General features: G+C 39.2%; 1 protein-coding gene across 2 annotated transcripts in view; it reads right to left on the reverse strand.

Annotated features, from left to right (window-relative positions):
• Positions 1-22989, reverse strand: part of GADL1 (glutamate decarboxylase like 1) — a 384680-nt gene that overhangs the window by 207943 nt on the left and 153748 nt on the right. For both annotated transcript variants that reach the window (XM_056520082.1, XM_056520083.1), the window contains exons 7-8: positions 17850-17929; positions 2887-2941 (exon numbers count right to left, since the gene is read on the reverse strand). In XM_056520082.1, coding sequence (XP_056376057.1) covers positions 2887-2941; positions 17850-17929 — 135 coding nt within the window. The remainder of the gene's footprint in view (positions 1-2886; positions 2942-17849; positions 17930-22989) is intronic.

Raw genomic sequence — 22989 nt, forward strand, 5'->3', positions numbered from 1 at the left:
CTCTTTTTTTGGGGGGATGTCACTTTTTTGGCTTTTTTTTAGCAGGCCTGTTCTCACTCACATTATTGATTCAGATTCTGGTGTTTCAGATAAATCTTCTTTGGTTGACTGCTGAACATGCTTTTCTTCACTGGTTGAAGCTATTTTTTCTGTTGGTTACAGCTTGACATTGATTTTGCATAAATGTTTCAAGCATTACTGTCATATGAGCACTAAATGCTCCTTCAATGTATTTAAAGGGGTTATTCAGTCAAAAACTTTCTTTCATTGTGCCGCCATGTGACTCCTTGTTAGATTTGGTATTTTGTAACAACACTATTTATTCAATGTAAACGCTGGGGCCTGGGACATTAAACTTAAAATTAAATTTCAAAATCTTATATTTAAATTTCCAAAAATTGATGTCATCTTTTCAAGTCTTAGGCCCTATGGTCATTAACGTGGATAGCTGTGGAATTACCACAAGAATCCAATTACACAGGTTGAAGCGATAAAAATTAACCACATATGATAGCTGTGGAATTACCACAAGAATCCAATTACGCAGGTTGAAGCGATAAAAATTAATCATAACTAATTAAATGAAACATTTGCAGTTCCACAAAGAGTAAGACGGGGGGGGGGGGAGGGGGTGCTGAGAGGCAGGGGCTGGAAAAGGTGGTAGCACACCTCATGGCGGAACCCCAGCTCGATGCTCACCAGAATGGGTACTTAAAAAATGTAAATAAATTCAAATTAAATTAAAGGGGTACTCCCGTGGAAAACTTTTTTTTTTTTTTTTTTTTTATCAACTGGTGCCAGAAAGTTAAACAGATTTGTAAAGAGAAATTCAAAAAAGAAATTCATTTCCTCTGATGTCATGACCACAGTGCTCTCTGCTGACCTCTGCTTTCCATTTTAGGAACTGTCAAGAGCAGGAGAAAATCCCCATAGCAAACATATGCTGCTCTGGACAGTTCCTAAAATGGACAGCAGAGGTCAGCAGAGAGCACTGTGGTCATGACATCAGAGGAAATGCATTTCTTTTTTGGATTTCTCTTTAGTACACAGCCCCTAAAAAGTACTGGAAGGATTAAGATTTTTTAATAGAAGTGATTTACAAATCTGTTTAACTTTCTGCCACCAGTTGATTTAAAAAAAAAAGCTTTCCACGAGAGTACCCCTTTAACTCCTTAAATTACCTCCTTGAGTCCGCTCACTTTTTATAAAGTGGGGCTACAGCGTGGCCCAGCGTCAAAGCGGCTCGGGCCTAGCCTCTAACCACGGCCTGGACCCGTGGCTGATCGCAGTGCCGCGTGCTATTAACCCTTTAGACGCGGCATTCAAAGTTGATTGCTGTGTCTAAAATGAAACTAAACTGCTGCCGGTTAGCTCAGGGGGCTGTTCGGGACCCCGAACAGCTGTAGGACGCGAGGAGGGTGCCCTTACCTACTTCCTGGTGTCCGATCGCTGAATGACTGCTTAGTGCCTGAGATCCAGACAAGAGCAGTCATGCGGCAGAATCATTGATCTATGTTATCCTTTGGGATAACAAAGATCAATGTAAAAGATCAGTGTGTGCAGTGTTATAGCCCCCTATGGGGGCTATAACATTGCAAAAACAAATTAATAGAGATCATTTAACCCCTTCCCTAATAAAAGTTTGAATCACCCCCCCTTTTCCCATTTAAAAAAAACTGTGTAAATAAAAATAAAAATAAACATATGTGGTATCGCTGCGTGCAGAAATGTCCATATGATATAAATATACCATTAATTACACTGCACGTTCAATGACTTACACGCAAAAAAATTCAAAATCCAAAGTAGAGTATTTTTGGTCACTTTTTGTATTATGAAAAAATGAACAAAAAGAGATCAAAAAGTCCAATCAATGCAAATATAGGTACTGCTACAAACTATAGATCATGTTGCAAAAAAATGAGCCCTCATAATGCCCGGTACACAGAAAAATAAAAAGTTATAGGGGTCAGAAGATCACAATTTTAAACGTGTACATTTTCCTGCATGTAGTTATGATTTTTTCCAGAAGTACGACAAAGACAAACCTATATAAGTAGGGTATCATTTTAATCGCATGGTTTCATCTTTACCAAAAAATTTACTGCGTAGAAATGGAAGCCGTCAAAATTTACAAAATTGTGTTTTTTCTTCAATTTTGTCGCACAATGATTTTTTTTTTCCTTTTCGCCATAGATTTTTGGGTAAAATGACTGATGTCATTACAAAGTAGAATTGGTGGTGCAAAAAATAAGCCATGATATGGATTTTTAGATGCAAAATTGAAAGGGTTATGATTTTTAAAAGGAAAGGAGGAAAAAAACGAAAGTGGAAAAACACTCAGTTCTTAAGGGGTTAAATAAAAATCACATAAAAAAACTATTTATTCTCTTCAATTTTGACGCAGTATGGTCTCCCTGCTGCCACATCCAGATGCTCTGCGGCAGTAATTCTAATAGTGATGCCTGTAATCTGCATGTCATACTGAATAACAGTATTATTTCACTAACACAGCACACTTCCTATGCATGTTAGGACAAGGCAAAGTGTTCTACACTCCTATTGAGGCTCTCTGTAGGACAGAAATAGCCATTTTTAATAGTGATTCGCTGCACATAAATTCGGAACAAAACACATTTTTGGGGGAAATTTGGCAAATTGGCCAAATTGAATTTTTCAAAAATTTGCTCATCTCTAGAAATAACATTTGAAAGTGTATGGCCAGCTTTATATGAACAAAACCCCTGCCTGCATGCAATAACTAATGCTTGCCTATTAAACTGCTAATCTTTGGTGGAAAGGGCTGTTATTGCTATTATCTTGCAGTTATTACCAGTTGTAAACTCTTTTGTTAGATTTGCAAATCAGTTGACTTTTTCAACTTACTTCTTCTTTAGCTTGAAGCACTTTTTTATCCAGGTCTTCTGGTATCATTTTCCCTCTAAATAAAAACAAAAACAAAAGATTATTAAGAATAAATAAAGAACTAACAACAGTTTAAAAGGTAAAATGATTCTACTACAGTAAAACAAAGTAAAGAAAAAAAGATGTCAAGGAATAATTTAAATCCACAAATATAATCATTTTTCAATATAATAAAATAATTCTTCAAGGTGGAATTAAAATAATATCTGTTTAGTGAATCGTAGGGATAGTCATAGGTTTATATACATTCATATAAAAATATATTTTATTGATGGCAAAGTCTGTAAAACACTGAGGAAAATAATTTGTCTGGCCCATATGCACACCCATACACCCATACCCATTAATGTACTATTAATGAATCATCATAATGCTCTCCTTTATATGTCTGGCAGTCAGAGATATGTATCTGAAATATGTCTACAAATTGGTTTACTCATGCAATATTCTAGCAACAAAAGAGAACTACGTAACAGATGCAGAGAAGAGATGTGGAAATGATCAGTGCTTCTATTCTTAGCCTGCTTTGAAAAAATAAAATAAAATCTGATTGTTCCCATGGGCAACGCTCCCATATATGAATACAAGAGTGATGTGTGTATTCAACATACTTAATGTGGATAGTATAGCTGTAGTCAGATACTGGTGCCGGAATTACTTTAAAGTCTCTGTGCACTGCCATACAGACTCCGTATATACAAGGGGAACATTTCTCATTGTCTTTAGAGCCTTTTTTGCATATATTTGGTATTAGATGTTGCAGTGCGCCAAAGCACTTTTTTTGTGACTTTTGGCTGTAAGCGAAAAGCTACCAATGATTTTGCAATAGTCAATGTTAGTTTTCACTTTGAAGTGGTAACAGATTTATCAAGTACGAATGTAGGACAAAAAGACCCTCCAAAAACACCGCAAATCTACACCAGCCCAGACCAACAAGACTGCTTTTGGAGAGCACTTTTAAAAAGTCGCACCTGCAACATTTTGTGCAAAAAAAAATGCAGATAAGGTGTTCTGAACTGATTTATTGTTTATTTGCTAGCGTGTGCCAAACTTATCAGACCCCCCCCCCCACCACCACCACGCGATAGTATGATAAATATGTCACACATAAGCAAAACCAAAGCAAAAATAAACCAAAGCAGTGGCTGGAGTTAGTTCAGGACTTCACTACTCTCTACTTGAAGTTATAGGAGCGTTGACAATAAAAACTACTTTACATATCCAATCGAAACTGTCAGCATTCTCAGTTATCTTTCTACTCGCTGTGGATCTAGTTTCTTAACAGAAACAAGTCTCAAACTGGAAGAAGGATACAACAGCACTGTGGACCACCCCTCAAGAACCATGATCAAATGCAACAAATCACAGATGACACAGGAAGAAATACCCTGTGTTTGACAGCCGAGTAGCATTCAGTTAAATGGGTTATCCAGGAATAGAAAAACAGAGGTACTTTCTTTCAAAAACCTTCTCCTTTTCTATCTCCAGGTTGGGTGTGGTTCTGCAGCTCAGTTCCATTGAAGTGAATAGAGCCAAATTGTAAATCCATACCAAACCTGGAGACAGACGTGGAGCTGTTTTTGAAAGAAATTAGCTGTGTTTTTCTATTTTTGGATAACCCCTTTAATGCAAAAATCCATTTCATCCAAACTCACATGTTACTGAGGAGAGGTTTCTTTCTGGCCACTCTCCCAGATATAAATAAGTCTCTCTCTTCTGTTTTGTATCACAATTTTTTTTTTTCTGGAGGTAGATGCCTTGTATATTAGAGCCAATACTCCTTGGCAACATATTGCAATAAATTTCATCACCAGTCTTTCTGCCTCAGCTGGCTACAGAGTCGTTTGGAAGATTGTAGATGGATTCTCTAAAATGGCCCATTTTGTTCTTGTGGCAGGGCTACCTTCTGTCAAATGTCTTGCCTAGCTGTTTGTGGAGCACATTTACAATTTGCATAGTTTACCCCTCCATAAAGCTTGGACCAGGTTGTTCAATTCACTTCTGAATTTTGAAAAACCCTCTGATTGCTACTGGAGATCAAATTGGACTTTTCATCTGGCTACCATCCCAGACCAATGGCCCTGTACAAATGGCAACCCAGACAGTAATTTATTATCACTTTGCTTCTGCTCAACATGATGACTGGGTGCAACTTCTTGCTTGGGCTGTGTTCTATTAAAATAACCATTTCAGGGAGTCTACTGAAGCCTCTCTCTTCTACGTCATATACAGTCAACACCTGCACCATCCTGTTCTTGTATCGAGAGAAGTTACCACAGTAAATTCCTCTTTCAGGGACTTTTTACACATCTTGCAGCAGACTAAATCCTCTCTTCAACTGACAGTGGCCCTTATGAAGAATAACACAGTTGGCAACTGTAGACTCTGTTCTCAGTTCAATCCAGGAGAAACATCTGGATGAGGGTTCCAAATTATAAATTTGCTCCTCCGTTTTTGGGACCAATCAAGGTTCTAAAGGGAATAAATCCGGTCTCTTACAAGCTCCGGTTGCCAGTATCTCCGGTATCTGTAATGAGCGCATGTGATTAGGCTGTGCATGTTGCTCCCTGGTCAGGTAAGAGTTACAATCTAATACCAATAGGCAGCCAGAAGGGGTTATTTCAGGCCTCCTTATCCTCTCTTTAGTGCTGCTGATTTTACGTCCCTTTGGCTATACCTTGCACTCTTGTCTTTGTGCACACATGTATTTTGTATAGCCATGGCTTCTTAGTTTGGTCCTGTTTACCTTTTACCTTGTTCTGTTTCTCTAGTTATTTGTCTGTACTGGTTGGTTTTATACTGTCTTATTTTGTATTAGTGTCTTATTTCTTGTATTTTGGCTTGTGGTCACATTTCTGTGTTATCCTGCAACTTGACCCATGTACAGATCGGTAATGCCATTTTGTATTCCTCCATGTTTGAAGTTTGGTTTTGTAGTTAATCATGTTCCTCCTATGGTCAGTTTGGTTCCTGTTGATCTTTGTGTATTTTTTCATCTGTTCTTGTTATTCAGTATTTGCATATCCTTGTTCTAAATAGTGTCTGACTTCAGTTGGCCTGTCCACCCTTTGTATTTCTGGTTATTCTCGCTGTTATGTATTGCCGAGTATCCTGTCTTGTTCATGTTCTTATATCTGCCATTTAATTTTATTTTGGTTCTTGGGCTATAGTCTGTATGCTATATACCTGCCGCTATGTTTCCCTGATATCTGTAACTGTAATGTCCGATTATGTGTTTTTGGTGTTTTTATGTCTTGGGGTCAGACATTGGTTTTTATGTCTGAGCAGTTCTTGTTTTAATTATTCCCAGCCTTGGAAGAGTTAAGGTTCTCATCGTATTGCAGCTCAGGTTTGGCTGTAAAACCCTAGCTCTGCTGCACTCTGGTGGCTGGTGATTAAACTACTTTGACTATGTTTTATTATGCACCTTAGCTATTGTGCAATTTTGGCCATGTCTGTTTTATCATTCACCTTGTATTAATCTTGTGATATTATCTGAGTTTTAACCATGGTTAATAATCCTGTTTATTATAGATTTTAGTTAGTAGAACATTTGTTGGTTTTATAGGATTATTGTATGTCTGTTCTGCTTTAGCCTTGCTTCTTATTCCGTGTTCACACTGTGAGAATCCTGACCTGTGCCTAGCCACATTATGGAGTTTGGTTTTGAATATATCCTGTCTTGTATCTTGAAAAATATCCTGTCTAGTGTCCTGGTTTTCTTACATCCATTTTTATAGAGTTCATGATTGCTAATCTTTAGAGTTGATAGTAAATGCACTAATCATAGAGTTCATGATCACTGATATAGTGTTTCCTCTGTGCTTTACCATTGATCTATAGTGTCCTCTGATCTGTGTCCTCTGAACTAGTATCCATTTATGTCAGTGTTCCGTGTATTATATTTCTGTTTCCTTCTAGGCCAGTATCCTGATCACACACTGGAGTGTGCCCGTTGGCTAGAAGTCTATTTGGAGTTATTATTGCTGTCTACTCCATTTGTGGAGTGGGGTGTCCAGTGTGTTTCTGTTTTGTGTCCCAGTGTGAACAGTGTTCTATGTTCCAGTTTAGTGTTTAACATTCAGGTCTTCTGTCCATCCCCAGCATAGTCTGGTTTATGCTGTATACTTATTCCATACCTTGTCTTGTTCATTTGTTCATGTCTGCCCTGTATCTGGATTCCGGTTTCTGAACTGTTTGCTAGTACACTAAATTCTGCCCTGTTTGTATGTTTATATTCTGTCTGGTATATCTGGTTGTATGGTAGTTTTCCCTTAATGTTTCTGGCCTTTGACCGACTATGTATATTATTATTTGTTTTATTCCCACTGCACTTTAGCGTAGGAAGGGATTGGCACTGTGGTTGTCGATCTGCCGTTTAGGGCTGATGGGCAAATAGGCAGGGAGAGTGTTATAAGGGACAGCTTAGGGCTCACTCTCCCTGTCCCCCAATCAGTCATGACAGTAACTTCTTTGCATTCATGCCATTATTGCATTCCTAGTAAAAATGTGCTGTCCTGATCCTGATATTCTGTGTATTCTGACCTGTGACTGTTTCTTGGGATCTGATTCTGACTGGTCTTGACTCCTCCTGTACAGTCAGGATAGAAATTATGAGTTGTCTGTATCTCCCTTGTAATCTGCAGCTGCATTTTTCCACATGATGTGGTGACATGGTTAGACCTTAACAAGAAAAAGATTGGCTGCAACATGACTTGTTTTTTTCAATTGGGGTATCCATGTTTTTCTGACTTAATCACAATCTGCTGCACTTGCTCGTTAAATGTATGTATGCATATTTTTTTTTACCTTTTTCTGGGTTCTTGCATAACATATTTGAAGGAGCAAAAATAACCTATGTGTTGTCAAATAGTCACAAGCCTAAGATGAAGTTGCGCTCAGTGGAGGAGAGGATGCTTTCGGGGTGTGTATGTTTTTATAATTTTGTTCAAGGACCACATGTCACCCTCACATTAATTATTATTGTGCATATTTTTGTGGCAGGTATGGATTGATTGGGATACTAAGTAGTTACATAATAATAAATGACAGTTTATTTATGCTTTGGTGTGTAATATAAGATCTGGCAGACCAAATACAATAAAACATACATTTACAAAAATGTAGCCTACTAACACAAAACATAAAGCTGGCTGACCTTGAATATAAGGTCATACTGAAGTTGGAAGACAGACTTTAACAGAATTACAAGTAAACGACAATCGCAATTTCTTAAAAACATATTAAAAAGCATTTTTCCCTAGGCCATGCCATATCTCTTCTATATAAACTCATTACTAACAACGAACAAGAACCCATTTTATTTATCAAATTGGAAAAGGGAATTACTACCAACTTCAATAAAACACAGAATATCCTCAACAATGCACTTTCTAATTCCATTCCAGACCGTTGTACTAAGTGTCTAATATGTGTAGTGGCATTGAGGTAAACTCGGTGTAATAAGGAGCGCTTTATTCAAATTTAATCTTGGTGGCTTCATTAAATGTATATACAGATTCACAGTGCTTTGTGGTGTTCACTCAGATGCATAACAAGCCCTACAATGGGGCCCGCTGGATCCATTGGTCCAAGGCAGCACTTTACCAAGGGCAGGATTTTGCCACCTAAGAATTTTTCATTTTTTGTGCTGCCTTGCCCAGACTAGTAGGCCACAGTGTCTGTCCCTGACAGATCCTGCAAGGATTTCTGCCTGTGTTCAGTTGCAAGTGCATCCTTAGGATGCATTGACAATTGAATTATCTGTGGCCAGTAGTGTATGGGGCTACTAGCTAAACCAGATTGTCAATCTGGTGAGTACAGCGCAGGCATGGACACTGGTGAGGTAAGTATCTTATGTACAATTGGGACCCATATGTAATAAAATTCAATTTACCAAAACCCAGGGCACTAGGCCCAGGCACAAGATCCCTTATGGGAAAACTCCCTTAAAATGTAACTTTTATTATGTAAACTAGTAAAAACATATAAAGTGACATAAGGTGAAAAAGCTCAATGTCACAGTACCAGGACTAACCATAAATATGTGATAAACCCCTTGATTAGTAGTTTATAAGGAACTGCAGATTCCTTTATTAATGGAACACTGTGATACAACTTAAAACCACTTAAATTTGCCCCCCCCCCCTCTAATAGTTTTGGTGCCTTAGCACCGTACTCAGGAGGATATGTGGGCTAACACCTCTCCACGCGGGCCTCCCAACCTTATATGAGTTAGGTACGGGACTGTGATCATTTTGTGTCAGATCAACTACCAATCCACAATCCTTTTAGTAAGGGGCCAATCACACCCCTAGTTGAGATTCACCTATCGGGAAATCACCAATAGATTCTCTCCCTATTACCTGTATACCTATTATATTATATGTGTACCTATTATACATAGTATATCCAATTGATTTTTAATGCAAGCTCAAATAACATAGTGGCATATATGTGGAACTATGTATTCCAGTACGTAGATAATGAATTTATAGGCTATATCTAAATATAAGCAGCATTGTCATAATATCTATTACTTAAATGAAGTGTTAGGCTGAAGAGGATGCAGGTGAATTGATCAGGTTCCTAGTTCTTGTGTGAGCGCAAGCGCAGTAGCAATTCCACGCATGGATGAGCTTAAAAGATCAAGCGCAAGCGCAGTACAAGTCTCTGCACTGTCTGATACTAAAGTAATCATGGCCCGACCATGTGGCAGTTTAACATGATCGGAGAGCACACGGAACAGCAGCGCAGGAGGATATTGTCAGCAATGAGGTAAGAGGCTGACAGGTAATAGGGAGAGAATCTATTGGTGATTTCCCGATAGGTGAATCTGAATTAGGTGTGTAATTGGCCCCTTACTAAATGGATTTTGGATTGGTAGTTGATCTGACACAAAATGATGACAGCCCCATACCTAACTCATATAAGGTTGCCAGGCCCACGTGGAGAGGTGTTTGCCCACATATTCTCCTGAGGACGGTGCTAAGGCACCAAAACTAGTAGAGGGGACAAATTTCAGTGGTTTTAAGTTGTATCACAGTGTTCCAGCAATAAGGGAATCTGCAGTTCCCTATACACTACTAATCAAGGGGTTTATCACCTATTTATGGTTATTCCTGGTACTGTGACATTGAGTTTTAACCTTATGTCACTTTATATGATTTTAATAGTTTACATAATAAAAGTTAAATTTTAAGGGAGTTTAAGGGATCTTGTACCCTGGTTTTTGGTAAATTGCATTATAACGTGGTCCCTGTCTACCTAAGGGGATTCTTGTGGTTGCCATATGCAATAAAATTCCTTTATAGGGGCAAAGTACAATACTAAATGTTTACAGTATATGGGGACACAGTATATTATTAAATGTGTATATAGAGCACAGTATGTAACTAAATAATATCAGTTGTCTTGAAAAAGCCACAATGTATGCGGTAAAACATGTCGGAATGGGACAGGTGTATCTTAACTAGCAGTTTCATAGACACTTCTTGCATGTTAATAATCCAGAGGTGGATTATATTGCACAAGTGGCTGCCTGCAGCTGTGATGCACAACAGTGTCATGAGCAGTGGAAATATACATGAATACAATCCCTGTCAATACATGTCCATCTCACAATATACCGTATATACTCGAGTATAAGCCGACCCGAATATAAGCCGAGGCCCCTAATTTCACCCCAAAATCCCAGGAAAAGTTATTGACTCGAGTATAATCCTAGGGTGGGAAATACATCATTCCCCCCTGTCATCATCCAGACCCCCGTCATTAACATCCTCATCATTATCACCCTGTCATCATCCAGACCCTCATCATCATCACCCTGTCATCATCCCCTTGTCATCATCCCCACCCCCCTTCATCATCCCACACCCCCCCTTCATCATGCCCTTGTCATCATCCCCTTGTCATCATCCCCACCCCCCTTCATCATCCCCTTGTCATCATCCCCACCCCCCTTCATCATGCCCTTGTCTTCATCCCACACCCCCCCTTCATCATCACCTGTCATCATCCCATTGTCATCATCCCACACCCCCCCTTCATCATCCCCTTGTCATCATCCTCTTGTCATCATCCTCTTGTGAACTATCCGCCCTCAGTGGTCTTCAACCTGCGGACCTCCAGAGGTTTCAAAACTACAACTCCCAGCAAGCCCGGGCAGCCATCGGCTGTCCGGGCTTGCTGGGAGTTGTAGTTTTGAAACCTCTGGAGGTCCGCAGGTTGAAGACCACTGCGGCCTTCGACATCATCCAGCCCCCTTTCACCCCCTTTAGTTCTGTACAGTACTCTCCTCCGCTCGGCGCTGGTCCGGTGCTGCAGGACTGTCCGGTGGGATAGTGGTTCCGGGCTGCTATCTTCACCGTGGGTGCCTCTTCTCCGCGCTTCGGGCCCAGAAAAGAGGCGTTGCCTTGACGATGACGCAGAAGGACGTTGGTAATGAACGTACCTCTGCGTCGTCATCAAGGCAACGTGACTGTTCTGGGGCCGGACCCGAAGCGCTTAGAAGAGGCCTCCCCGGTGAAGATGGCAGCCCGGAACCACTATCCCACCGGATGACCTCCTCACCGGACAGTCCTGCAGCACCGGACAAGCGCCGAGCGGAGGCGAGTACTGTACAGAACTAAAGGGGGTGAGAGGGGGCTGGATGATGTCGAAGGCCGCAGTGGTCTTCAACCTGTGGACCTCCAGAGGTTTCAAAACTACAACTCCCAGCAAGCCCGGACAGCCGATGGCTGCCCGGGCTTGCTGGGAGTTGTAGTTTTGAAACCTCTGGAGGTCCGCAGGTTGAAGACCACTGCGGGTGGAGAGTTCACTCGAGTATAAGCCGAGGGGGGAGTTTTCAGCACGAAAAATCGTGCTGAAAAACTCGGCTTATACTCGAGTATATACGGTACCTTACGTGTAAGAGAGCTACCTATGTATGTGGAGTAAATGAACCAGGTGATAAGCACCAAGATACTGCTACTAACTGTTATCAGTACTAAGTGTGCAGTACTAAGTGTACAAAGTAGGTAACTGATGTGGGTGACCCCTCCACACTCCTAATTGGAGACCAAAATATTGTCCCCATAAGATAGGTTACATGGTTTGTTGTCTTAATAAGCACCTACACCTATATATTAAGATGTGACATGATTAGTACTCTTGTAGTGGAAAGTGTGTCTTGCGTGCATTATAGGTAAGTTTAGGCACTGTTTTTTTAAAGCCATATTTTCATACTCACCTATTAATTTGTAATATTATACATTTTGTGATACATGATATAGGAAGAATTTGTTTAAACACATAATGTCTCACTTTTAGCTTAATACTATTCAGTCTCTGAACTGCCTCAGCGCTCCTTCAAAGGTACTGTCTGGGGCAACATACTTGTACTTGTCATCCTTGTCTGTCTCCATTCCAGGGAACCCTCTGACTTCTAGCAGTCTGAATGGCTGCCTCACTTCACACTGGTAGGTGTCCACTACCCTCTCTGTCACTGATGGAAATCATGTTCTTCATGGTCTAAACAAGAGTCTCACAGGTCAGAACTAGAAATGAGCAAATCAATTTAGCATTTAGCTGAGTAAATCTGAATTTCACCAAAAAATTTGATTTGTTAGAATCCAAACTTTTTCTGTATCTGTGTTTCTGTATTTCAGGTTATTTTGTCCTCGTTCACTGAGCCACCCAAAAGTAAGCAGTAATGTTGTATGCATTGCAGCTTGCATTAACCACAATCACTGGGCCGGGACCGGAATCCATTAAGAATCTGAAGCTCGGATTCAGCATATTAGACTTGAAACACATCTTCGGAGATTTGCTCAATTCTGATTTGAATCTCTGTGGCCATAGCTTTCTTACCCATGATACTGGCCTAGCTCTTCACATCCAGTTGTATCAGCTCAAAGCTAGAATGACGCTGCAAAGCTTGACTGATGCTACAAAGCTAGAAAGTTTTAAATACCTGGGAATCAACATGGTAAAGGGGGAAAGTATATTTAAAAGAAGAAAAACTACCACAAGAGGACATAGTTTAAAATTAGAGGAACAAAGGTTCCTGCAGTAATATCAGGAAGTATTACTTTACTGAGAGAGTAGTGGATGCATGGAATAGCCTTCCTGCAGAAGTGCTCGCTGCAAATACAGTAAAGGAGTTTAAGCATGCTTGGGATAGGCTACCCTTTATATAAGATAGGACCAGGGACTATTGATAGTATTTAGATTATCGGGCAGAAGAAATGGACCAAATGGTTCTTATCTATCCACACATTCAATGTTTTTAGGTGCTGAGCTATAAATCATATTTTTCTGAATATAGTTGTAATCAGAGGCTTTGTTGGGGGGGGGGGGGGGGGGGCTATCGGTGTCCCTCCAATAGCCCCGTGTCTAATTTCTGGCTGGATAATTTTTTTAAAAATTAACCACAGCAGCTTTAAAAGAAGCGCGGTGGCTCATGGGAGATCTAGCAGGGAGGGCCGGCAAAACTACAACTCCCAGACAGCCAAAATCTGTTTGAGCATGCTGAGAGTTGTAGTTTTGAACAGTTTGAGGTACATTGCCTTGTAAGGCAGCGTTTCCCAACGAATGTACCTTAAGCTGTTGCAAAACTACAACTCTCAGCATGCTCCAACGCAACTCTCAACATCCTCTCAACATCTTCAAACAGATTTTGGTTGTCTGGGCATGCTGGGAGTTGTAGTTTTGCAACACCTGGAAACACCCTGGTTGTAGAACAATGGTTGAGAATAGCTACCTTAGATACCTTCCAAGGCAGTGTTCTACAACCAGGGTGCCTCCAGGTGTAGCAAAACTACAACTCCCAGCAAGCCCAGACAGCCAAAGGCTGTTTAAGCATGCTGAGAGTTGTAGTTTTGTCACAGCTTGAGGTACATTCCCTTGGAAGGCTTGGAAGGCAGCGTTCCACAACCAGGGTGCCCCCAGGTGTTGCAAAACTACAACTCCCAGCATTCCCAGACAGCAAAAATCTGTTGGAGCATGCTGAGAGATGTAGTTTTGCAACATCTGAAGGGCTACAGTTTGGACATCACTGCTCTATGGAAAGGCACTGCTCTATGGAAAGCTCTATCTTAAACCATAAATGGAATGTTAGTAGCATTTGTGTGGGGTGTTGTGTATAGTAGTGGGAGAATAGAGGCGAGTTTGGGGGCGTGGTTAGGGGCGTGGCTGTGCTAAGGGCTCTAGCCCCAGGTCTTTTGGAGACCTAGCAACGCCCCTGGTTGTAAGTTAAGAACTTTCTTAAATGGTAGTCTAGTCTTGAAAACCCATTTTATATTCTCTTTCAGGAAGTAAAGACTGGTTACAAATAATGTTCAATTAGTTTATTGTCAAGAGGCCCTTTTACCAAGTAAGGATTGTCCATTCTAGAGAACCCATTGTACTGTACTTTCATTTTGTTGCATACAAAAGACTTAACCGTTACTAAGTGTTGCAGCAAATTCATATGGTAGAAATGACATTTTAGGCAGTATTGTACCGGTTATTTATTGTGTGTATGTATTTTAAATTTTAAATCACACTATTAATTACTTTGTTCCCAGTTAGTTTATGAGTGTACATTCTTCTCGTGTGCCGGACAAGACCCTTACTAAATGCTGGCACCGAGACAGGTCTAGTACTGCAAATCTATACACAGAGCATTATATGTATAATAGTAGTATAATATGCACACGTAACACACTATATGAAAGTACATTGATATAATTTACAACATAGCAGTATTATGTCAACTACATGGCAGTAACTACTCTTAGAAATTACCTGTGGAACTCACAATTCCATACAATGCCTAGTAAAATAACCATGGTCATCAGAAATAAAATTATGAACTGTAATATTTTATGGATATATAAAATTTAATTTCTACCGCCAATTTCAGAGAAGTTAGCTAAGGGGTGACAACCTATATGGCTGCACTTCTTGTTCCCAGTTCTGCAACAATGGACACCAATGGAATGCAATTTTAAGTAGATGGACATACAGTGGGGCAAAAAGTATTTAGTTAGCCCAATTGTGCAAGTTCTCCCCCTTAAAAAGATGAGAGGCCTGTAATGTTCATCATAGGTATACCACAACTATGTGAGACATAATGAGAAGAAAAAAAAAATCCACAAAATCACATTGTCTGATTTTTAAAGAATTTATTTGCAAATTATGGTGGAAAATAAGTATTTGGTCACCTATAAACAAGCAAGATTTCTGGCTCACATAGACCTGTAACTTCTTCTTTAAGAGTCTCCTCTGTCCTCCACTCGTTACCTGTATTAATGCCACCTGTTTGAACTTGTTATCAGTATAAAAGACACCTTTCCACAACCTCAAATGGTCACACTCCAAACTCCACTATGGCCAAGACCAAAGTGCTGTCGAAGGACACCAGAAACAAAATTGTAGACCTGCACCAGGCTGGGAAGACTGAATCTGCAATAAGCAAGCAGCTTGGTGTGAAGAAATCAACTGTGGGATCAATTGTTAGAAAATGGAAGACATATGAGACCACTGATAATCTCCTTCGATCTGGGGCTCCACGCAAGATCTCACCCTGTGGTGTCAAAATGACCACAAAAATGGTGAGCAAAAATCCCAGAACCACACGGGGGGATCTAGTGAATGACGAGACCAAACGTTTGGGCCCATCTGAAGTTTGCTAGAGAGCATTTGGATGATCCAGAAAAGGATTAGGAGAATGTCATATGGTCAGATGAAACCAAAGTAGAATTTTTTGGTAAAATCTAAACTCGTCGTGTTTGGAGGAGAAAGAATGCTGAGTTGCATCCAAAGAACACCATACCTACTGTGAAGCATGGTGGTGTTTTTCTGCAAAGGGACCAGAATGACTGATCAGTGTAAAGGAAAGAATGAATGGGGCCATGTATCATGAGATTTTGAGTAAAAACCTCCTTCCATCAGCAAGGGCATTTAAGATGAAACATGGTTGGGTCTTTCAGCATGACGATGATCCCAAACACATCGCCGGGGCAATGAAGGAGTGGCTTCGTAAGAAGCATTTCAAGGTCCTGGAGTGGCTTAGCCAGTCTACAGATCTCAATCCCATAGAAAACCTTTGGAGGGAATCGAAAGTCCATGTTGCCCAGCGACAGCCCCAAAATATCACTGATCTAGAGCAAATCTGCTTGGAGGAATGGGCCAAAATACCAGCAACAGTGTGTGAAAACCATGTAAAGACTTACAGAAAACTTTTGACCTCTGTCATTGCCAACAAAGGGTATATAACAAAGTATTGAGATGAACTATTGACCAAATACTTATTTTCCACAATAATTTGCAAATAAATTCTTTAAAAATCAGACAGTGATTTTATGGATTTTTTTTTTCTCATTATGCCTCTCATTAGAGATGAGCGAAGTTACAGTGATTATATTCGTCACAAACCTCTCAGCTCGGAAGTTGCTGACTTTAGCCTGCATAAATTAGTTCAGCTTTCAGGTGCTCTGGTGGGCTGGAAAAGGTGGATACAGTCCTAGGAGACTTTCTCCTAGGACTGTATCCACCTTTTTCAGCCCACCGGAGCACCTGAAAGCTAAACTAATTTATGCAGGCTAAAGCAGCAACTGCTGAGCCGAGAAGTTTGTGACGAATCGAATCACTGTAGCGTCGATCATTTCTATCTCTCATAGTTGAGGTATACCTATGATGAAAATTCCAGGCCTCTCATCTTTTTAAGTGGGAGAACTTGCAAAATTGGTGGTGGACTAAATACTTTTTTGCCCCACTGTATATGTATTAAGGGAAGTTGTCATGTTGAAAATGCAGTGTAATCTGCAGGTATCAGGTTATAGAGCAGGAGGAGCTGAGGAGATTTACATAGTTGTGTGGAAAATGTTGCAAGATAAATCGTCAGTTATTCAATATAATCTCTGCTTATTGTAGGCGGTGCTGCTTAGCGATTGACAGCTCTTTCTATATAGTTGTCAATATTGGGAAAGGACCACCCTTGTGACTACTTATCCCAGAATAAGCTGAATTTTCCATAAAAAATGATATGTTAAACTGGAACTTTCTCCACAAAACTATACATAAATGTTCTCAGCTATTCCTGCTCGATAACATGATGCCTGAAGACTGGACTGCATTTTCTATGTAACAGGTCCCCATTAAAGTCTCTGATGATTTTGATGGGATTTTCAAAATATATGTAGTCTTTTTCGAAAAACATAATTTAGTTTACATATAAATATACATCAACACTGCATGTATTATTTAAAGGGCTTATTACAAAATTCAAAGGTAGATACTCAGCTGGTTGTCGGGGTCTGACCACTGGAACCACCACCAATTACAGGAGCAAAGGTGAAGTGCCCCACTCCATACTCCATTCATTCTGTATGGAGCTTTCAATTATTGCCTCTGGATAGAGGAGTACTTTATATTGTGAGATAACTTATTTAAGTGTGCTAAATTCTCGACAGATGATAGATAGATAAATAGATAGATAATAGATAGATCAATAGATAGATAGAAAGAAGTCTGATGTTATTTGATGTTGCATTCATGCCTTTTATTTACCATGTCTATCTATAGCTTAGTGAACAACCAAAACTTTGCTTTCTTAACAGTTTTGAATAGTACAGGTTAACTTTAAACATTTTCTACTTTAGACTTTATTTGTAGGTGTTTAGCGAAGATTTATACTGCCTTAGTTTTGTTCAGGATGTATTCTTTTTACGCTTTAAATATCCTATACAACTTCTGGAAAACAAAACTATATCTCTTTTTGATGAATGTTTTCAGAGGAGTCAATGATAATTGAAAATGTAAACTACAATCCAACTCCCATTCTTTCTGAGGAAAGTATCTGTCAAGAATGTGCTTATAAAGCATATGAATGACACTTTGTAAATTGAAAGCACTTTGTATAATTAAAAAATGGAAGTTTAAATTACATATCCACTTACTGATCATCAGCCTTAACAAAATACACATTGTGTGTGCCGATACCAAGGAAAGCAGCTGCCTTTTTCATGGAGTAGTGACACTGTAGAAAACAAAATAATGACTGTACATACAGAAGGAAAATTTACAGAAACATTTCACTCTATCTAATGTAAAGTAAAGGATTGGTCGTGCTAATATATTTGGATAAAAGCAAATATACATATTGTAGAATGAGAAGACGTTCATGTTTCATTCATTTCTATATAGGCAAGACAATGGCCCTGATTTACTAAGAGTAGAGTGTAGGTTTCTTTGTGGGTTTTAATTCCCTACACTTTAATTCCCTACACTTAACTAAGGTTTCCCTACATTTTGCTTTTTTTTTTTTTTACACATGCTCTAATCTGTCGGGTTATCCTAACCTTAGTAAATATGTTGGGTTTTTGTGAAAATATCGTGGACACACCCCTTTTTGGTGACCACGCACCCTTTCCCCGATGGCCATACCTCTTTTTTGAGTTTACATAGTAAAATGGAGAGTTAGTCAGGTTTTCTCAATTCTGGCACAAATTCTGGCGCAGACAGAATTTCTGGAGCACAACCCGACAAAACATGTTGGGTTTGCAATAGTAAATGAGGGCCAATGTGTAGTTATGAAAATAAAGGAGTATATATCAAGCTGGAAACTTCTAGTTTATTCAGGTTCCAACACACTAAATATTGTGAAAAATGTATTTGAATCTGACACATATATGGCATATACACAGTATATAAAATAATTATCCCCTACGTGTGGGTCCCACCACTTATTCCAGTCTGGTTGTGGTTGTCCAAGGTAGTCAGTCAGCCGAAAATAGCAGAGGTGGTTGTTTTCTGCTATTTGCATATATTTTGATTGTAATGGGAGTCAAGTAAACAGTGTAGCACTGCTGCTTTCAGATTCCTGACCACTTCTGACAGCCACAAGTAGGCTGGGGGCTGGGGAGCTCTTGTTCCCAAATGGTTACAACCCTTTAAAGGAGAGTTTTCATGTGGCAGATTTGTTGCAGTAACCTTTGAGACTGAAAATCAGTTTTATTCAATATTTCAGAGTAATAAGGCAGTGGCAGAAAAGTCTGCAGCAAATCTGCTTTGTGTAAAATCCCCTTTACAATAAATGTTTCAAATAAAAGGAAAAAAGTGAAGGAAAAATAAATGAAAGATATTCTGTAAACAATCATGAATAATAATATAACTACTACCATTACTACAACTAATAGTAAATATAATAATAATAAAAATTATGAAAATAATAATAATAATAATTACAACAATAATGCTAATAATAATATTTTTAGTATTATTATTAATAATAATAATAATAATAATATAATACAAATAATAATTATTATTATTCCAAAAACCTATGCATATTTGTTTTCTATGACGATTGCAAATTTCAGAAGAGAGCATGGCTCTTGTTTTTAGAAGAACATCACTATTCATTTCATCCTGGACAATGACAGATGAAATATATTTCCTTTACAGGCTTCTGGAGCAGCTTCTCATGGCAACACCCACTCATTACATGCGTCCTGAGCCTGCAGCAATGGTAAAGGAGCCACATGTATGAAGACCCGCATATAAGGGCAGGACAATTAGGAACTCTAGGGATTGGTGAGGAAATGAGCAACAAAGGACTATTAAATGGATGACTGTTTAGCCAGAGAACTCTCTTATTGAACTCCACAGACCAAGGTGCTTTCTGAACCCCATAGATCTTAATCTGCCCCATCTATCTTTAGAAAATTAAGTATTAGATAGTTTAACTTGAGGGGTGGTCAAATCATTTTCCCATATATTATGGGACATTTATCAAAACCTGTGTAAAGGAAAAGTGGTGCAGTTGCTCGTAGCAACCAATCAGAGCATTTATTTCAGTTCACAGATGCCTTTTTATAAAGTTAAGAATCTACCTGATTGGTTGCTATGGGCAGCTGTATCACTCTTCCTCTACACAGGTTTTGATAACTCTCCCTAATTGTCTCTTTGTGTACACCATAGTGGAGATTTATCAAAAACTCTGTGGAGGAAAAGTTCACCAGTTTCTCATAGCAACCAATCAGATTGCTTCATTAATTTTAAAAAGGGCTCTGAGAAATAAAATAAGCAAACTGATTGGTTAAGATAGGCAACTGCTCCACAAGTTTTAAAAACTCTCCCACCACGTTCTCACACATTTTTGTAGTAATTTTTATTTGGTTGAAAAAAAAATTGAAATAAAATGGATTTAAAGTCTATGATTAATACTTAAATCACTAATATATATATATATATATATATATATATATATATATATATATATATATATATATATAAATATATTCCAGAAGAGCAGCACAACAAATTTGAAAAAAAACATGCAATGGTGCACGCTGGGTGTGTACCTTGGTGAGAGGTTCACATGTACTAGAGAAAAACAAGAGACCAGCAGCACACAGAAATTAGGTGCAAAAAAGGTGAAAAATTTATTGCATTATCCCAGTGTACAAAGGAAGCGACGTTTCAGCGACCTCTTGTTGCCGTTCTCAAGCTCAACTGAATAGATCCCTGTGCAGTCTTATATGTGCAGTTAATTACATAATTGCTTAATGTAATAATGAACATACAGTACATAAATAAATATATACAAATTGTACATACACATAAACAAATGTGATTTTATACCAACAGACAACATGTCCGTATCATATTAAAGTGCAATAGTGATCTCATAATAACCACATGTGTTTAGGTTGTGTTTCTCCTAGGTGTGCATAACCATGCCGTTGTGTTCCATAATTCTTTACTTCTTATTCACATTGATAAGTACAGTATTGCACTTACCCAGCAGAGCACCATAATCCACGTGTCATAATTGCCGGAGCGTGGGTACTAACTTAGTGCGCAGATGCGCATAGTCAACCAATCGAGTAAGGACTTCCTCGTGTTGAGTGTAACCAATGGAGGAAAAGAGAATTTGTGCATGCGTGCTGGAGTTGAGAAGTAACTTGTGCCATCTTGCTTCAGGGAAAAATTGCCCAAACCTTCATCTCAGGTACTTCTCTTTGTAAAAGCGTCATGGGTGTCTCATGTTCACTTAATAGGGTTTGTTTGCAGACTGAGCTGGCATGGCTCTTCCTCATCATGATCGCTGCAGATGTGGGGTTCACATATATCGGACCAACATGTCTCCATGCCAGACGTCACATGCGAATCCTGGACGTATAGATGTCGGTCAAAGACTGGCTCCATCCTCCAGATATCACCCACATATTTCAGCAGATTAAATGGGGAACAAATTAGACAACCCTGATTGACACAGATAGACAAAACTCCTGCATGCAAGACAGGTTTCCATGAAATTCAGATAATAAAAGAGAAATAAAAAAGAAATAAAAAAAGAGGCTCCTTTTTGCATATATGACGTGGTGGTTGCTCTGTTGGTGGCAGCAGTACAATTGTTTGTTATCTGTAACAAAACATAAAAACAAGTATAAGGATCAAACAGAAATACAATATATCCAGAGTACATGTAACAAAACAAAGGGACTACAGATAGGGCACTACCTAGTATACATCTTTGCCGTAGACTTAAATTCTGCATTGAGACCCCCTGGTTTCATGGATCCCGATGTAAAAATCCATTTGAGTTCTCGTTTTTTCAAAAGTGTGACACGATCCCCACCACGTTTCATTGGTGGAATGTGATCTAAAATCATGAATCTGAGATCATGTTCTTTATGATTGGCCTCTGAGAAATGTTTAGAGACTGGGAGATCCAGTCTCTTTTTTCTGATGGTGTACCGATGTTGGTTGAGACGAGTCTTACAATCAAGACTTGTCTCTCCCACATATAACTTCTGACACGGACACCAAAGAATGTACACTACATGATCTGAATTGCAATTTAAATAGAAATTAATGTCATATTTGCAGCTGGTATGTGGATGAGTGAAGCTAGGGCCCTTAACCATGTATTCACAGTTTACACAATTGCGACATGGAAAGCTACCTTTGCTTTTCACAGTAAGGTAACGTTGTTGTGCCTTAGGCTGTTCAGAGATGTCAGTTTTTACTACCTTATCCCTCAAATTAGGTGGTCTGCGGAAGGACATCAGTGGAAAATCACTGAACTCTTCCACTTGTATATGACAGTCGCAAAGTAAGTGCCAATGCTTGCGTATGATGGAGGAGACTGCATGTGAGGACTCGCTGTATGTAGTAATAAAAGGGATACGTTTATTTTTGTTGGTATGTTTCTGTTTATCCAATGTTGTCACTTCGTCATCTACTTGTATATCACTAACAGGGCTATTTTTCTCACGTCTACATTGTCTGATTCAATTCTTATGTTCCTCTATTAGTTTAGATGGATACCGTCTCTGTTTGAAGTCAATAGTCATTTTGTGTAAAGCTAGTTCTAATTTAGAGTCATTGTCAGTAATTCGTTCCGCCCATAGCATTTGACTAAATGGTAGTGATCTTACCATGGCTCTAGGATGGCCACTGTCAAATCTCAGTAGGGTATTACAGTCGGTTGGCTTGTAATATAAGTCTGTGGTAAGTATATCACCCTCTTTCGTAACTGTCACGTCCAGAAAATTAACGCTGGTGTTTGAAGAAGTCATGGTAAAGGTTATGTCAGCCTCCATGTTGTTTAGGTAATGATGAAACAATTCTAGCTCCTGTTGTGTACCAGTCCACAGCATGAAGACGTCGTCTATGTATCGCCACCACTTCAGCACATGGCTGAATACATACACGATACACTGTGGGGCGATACATACACGAATTCCTCCTCCAAATACGCCACAAAAATGTTGGCGTATGTGGGCGCCACGTTACTGCCCATTGCAGTTCCCCTTAACTGCATGTAAAAGACATCATTAAAGAGGAAATAATTGCATTCTAGAACAATCTTAAGTAAAGTGACAATGAAGTCTATCTTTTCTGGCGGGAAATCAGACAAAATTAGTGCATTTTCGACGGCATGTATACCTCTCTCATGGTTAATTGAGGTATATAGGCTGGAGACATCCAAGGTCACTAGAGAGGTCTGTTCAGGGATGACAATATCACTAATTTTTGACAGAAAATCAGAGGTGTCTTTTATGTAGGATTTAGCATTAATGGCATAAA

This window comes from Hyla sarda, chromosome 5 (assembly GCF_029499605.1).
Source record: "Hyla sarda isolate aHylSar1 chromosome 5, aHylSar1.hap1, whole genome shotgun sequence".
Classification (NCBI taxonomy): domain Eukaryota; kingdom Metazoa; phylum Chordata; class Amphibia; order Anura; family Hylidae; genus Hyla; species Hyla sarda.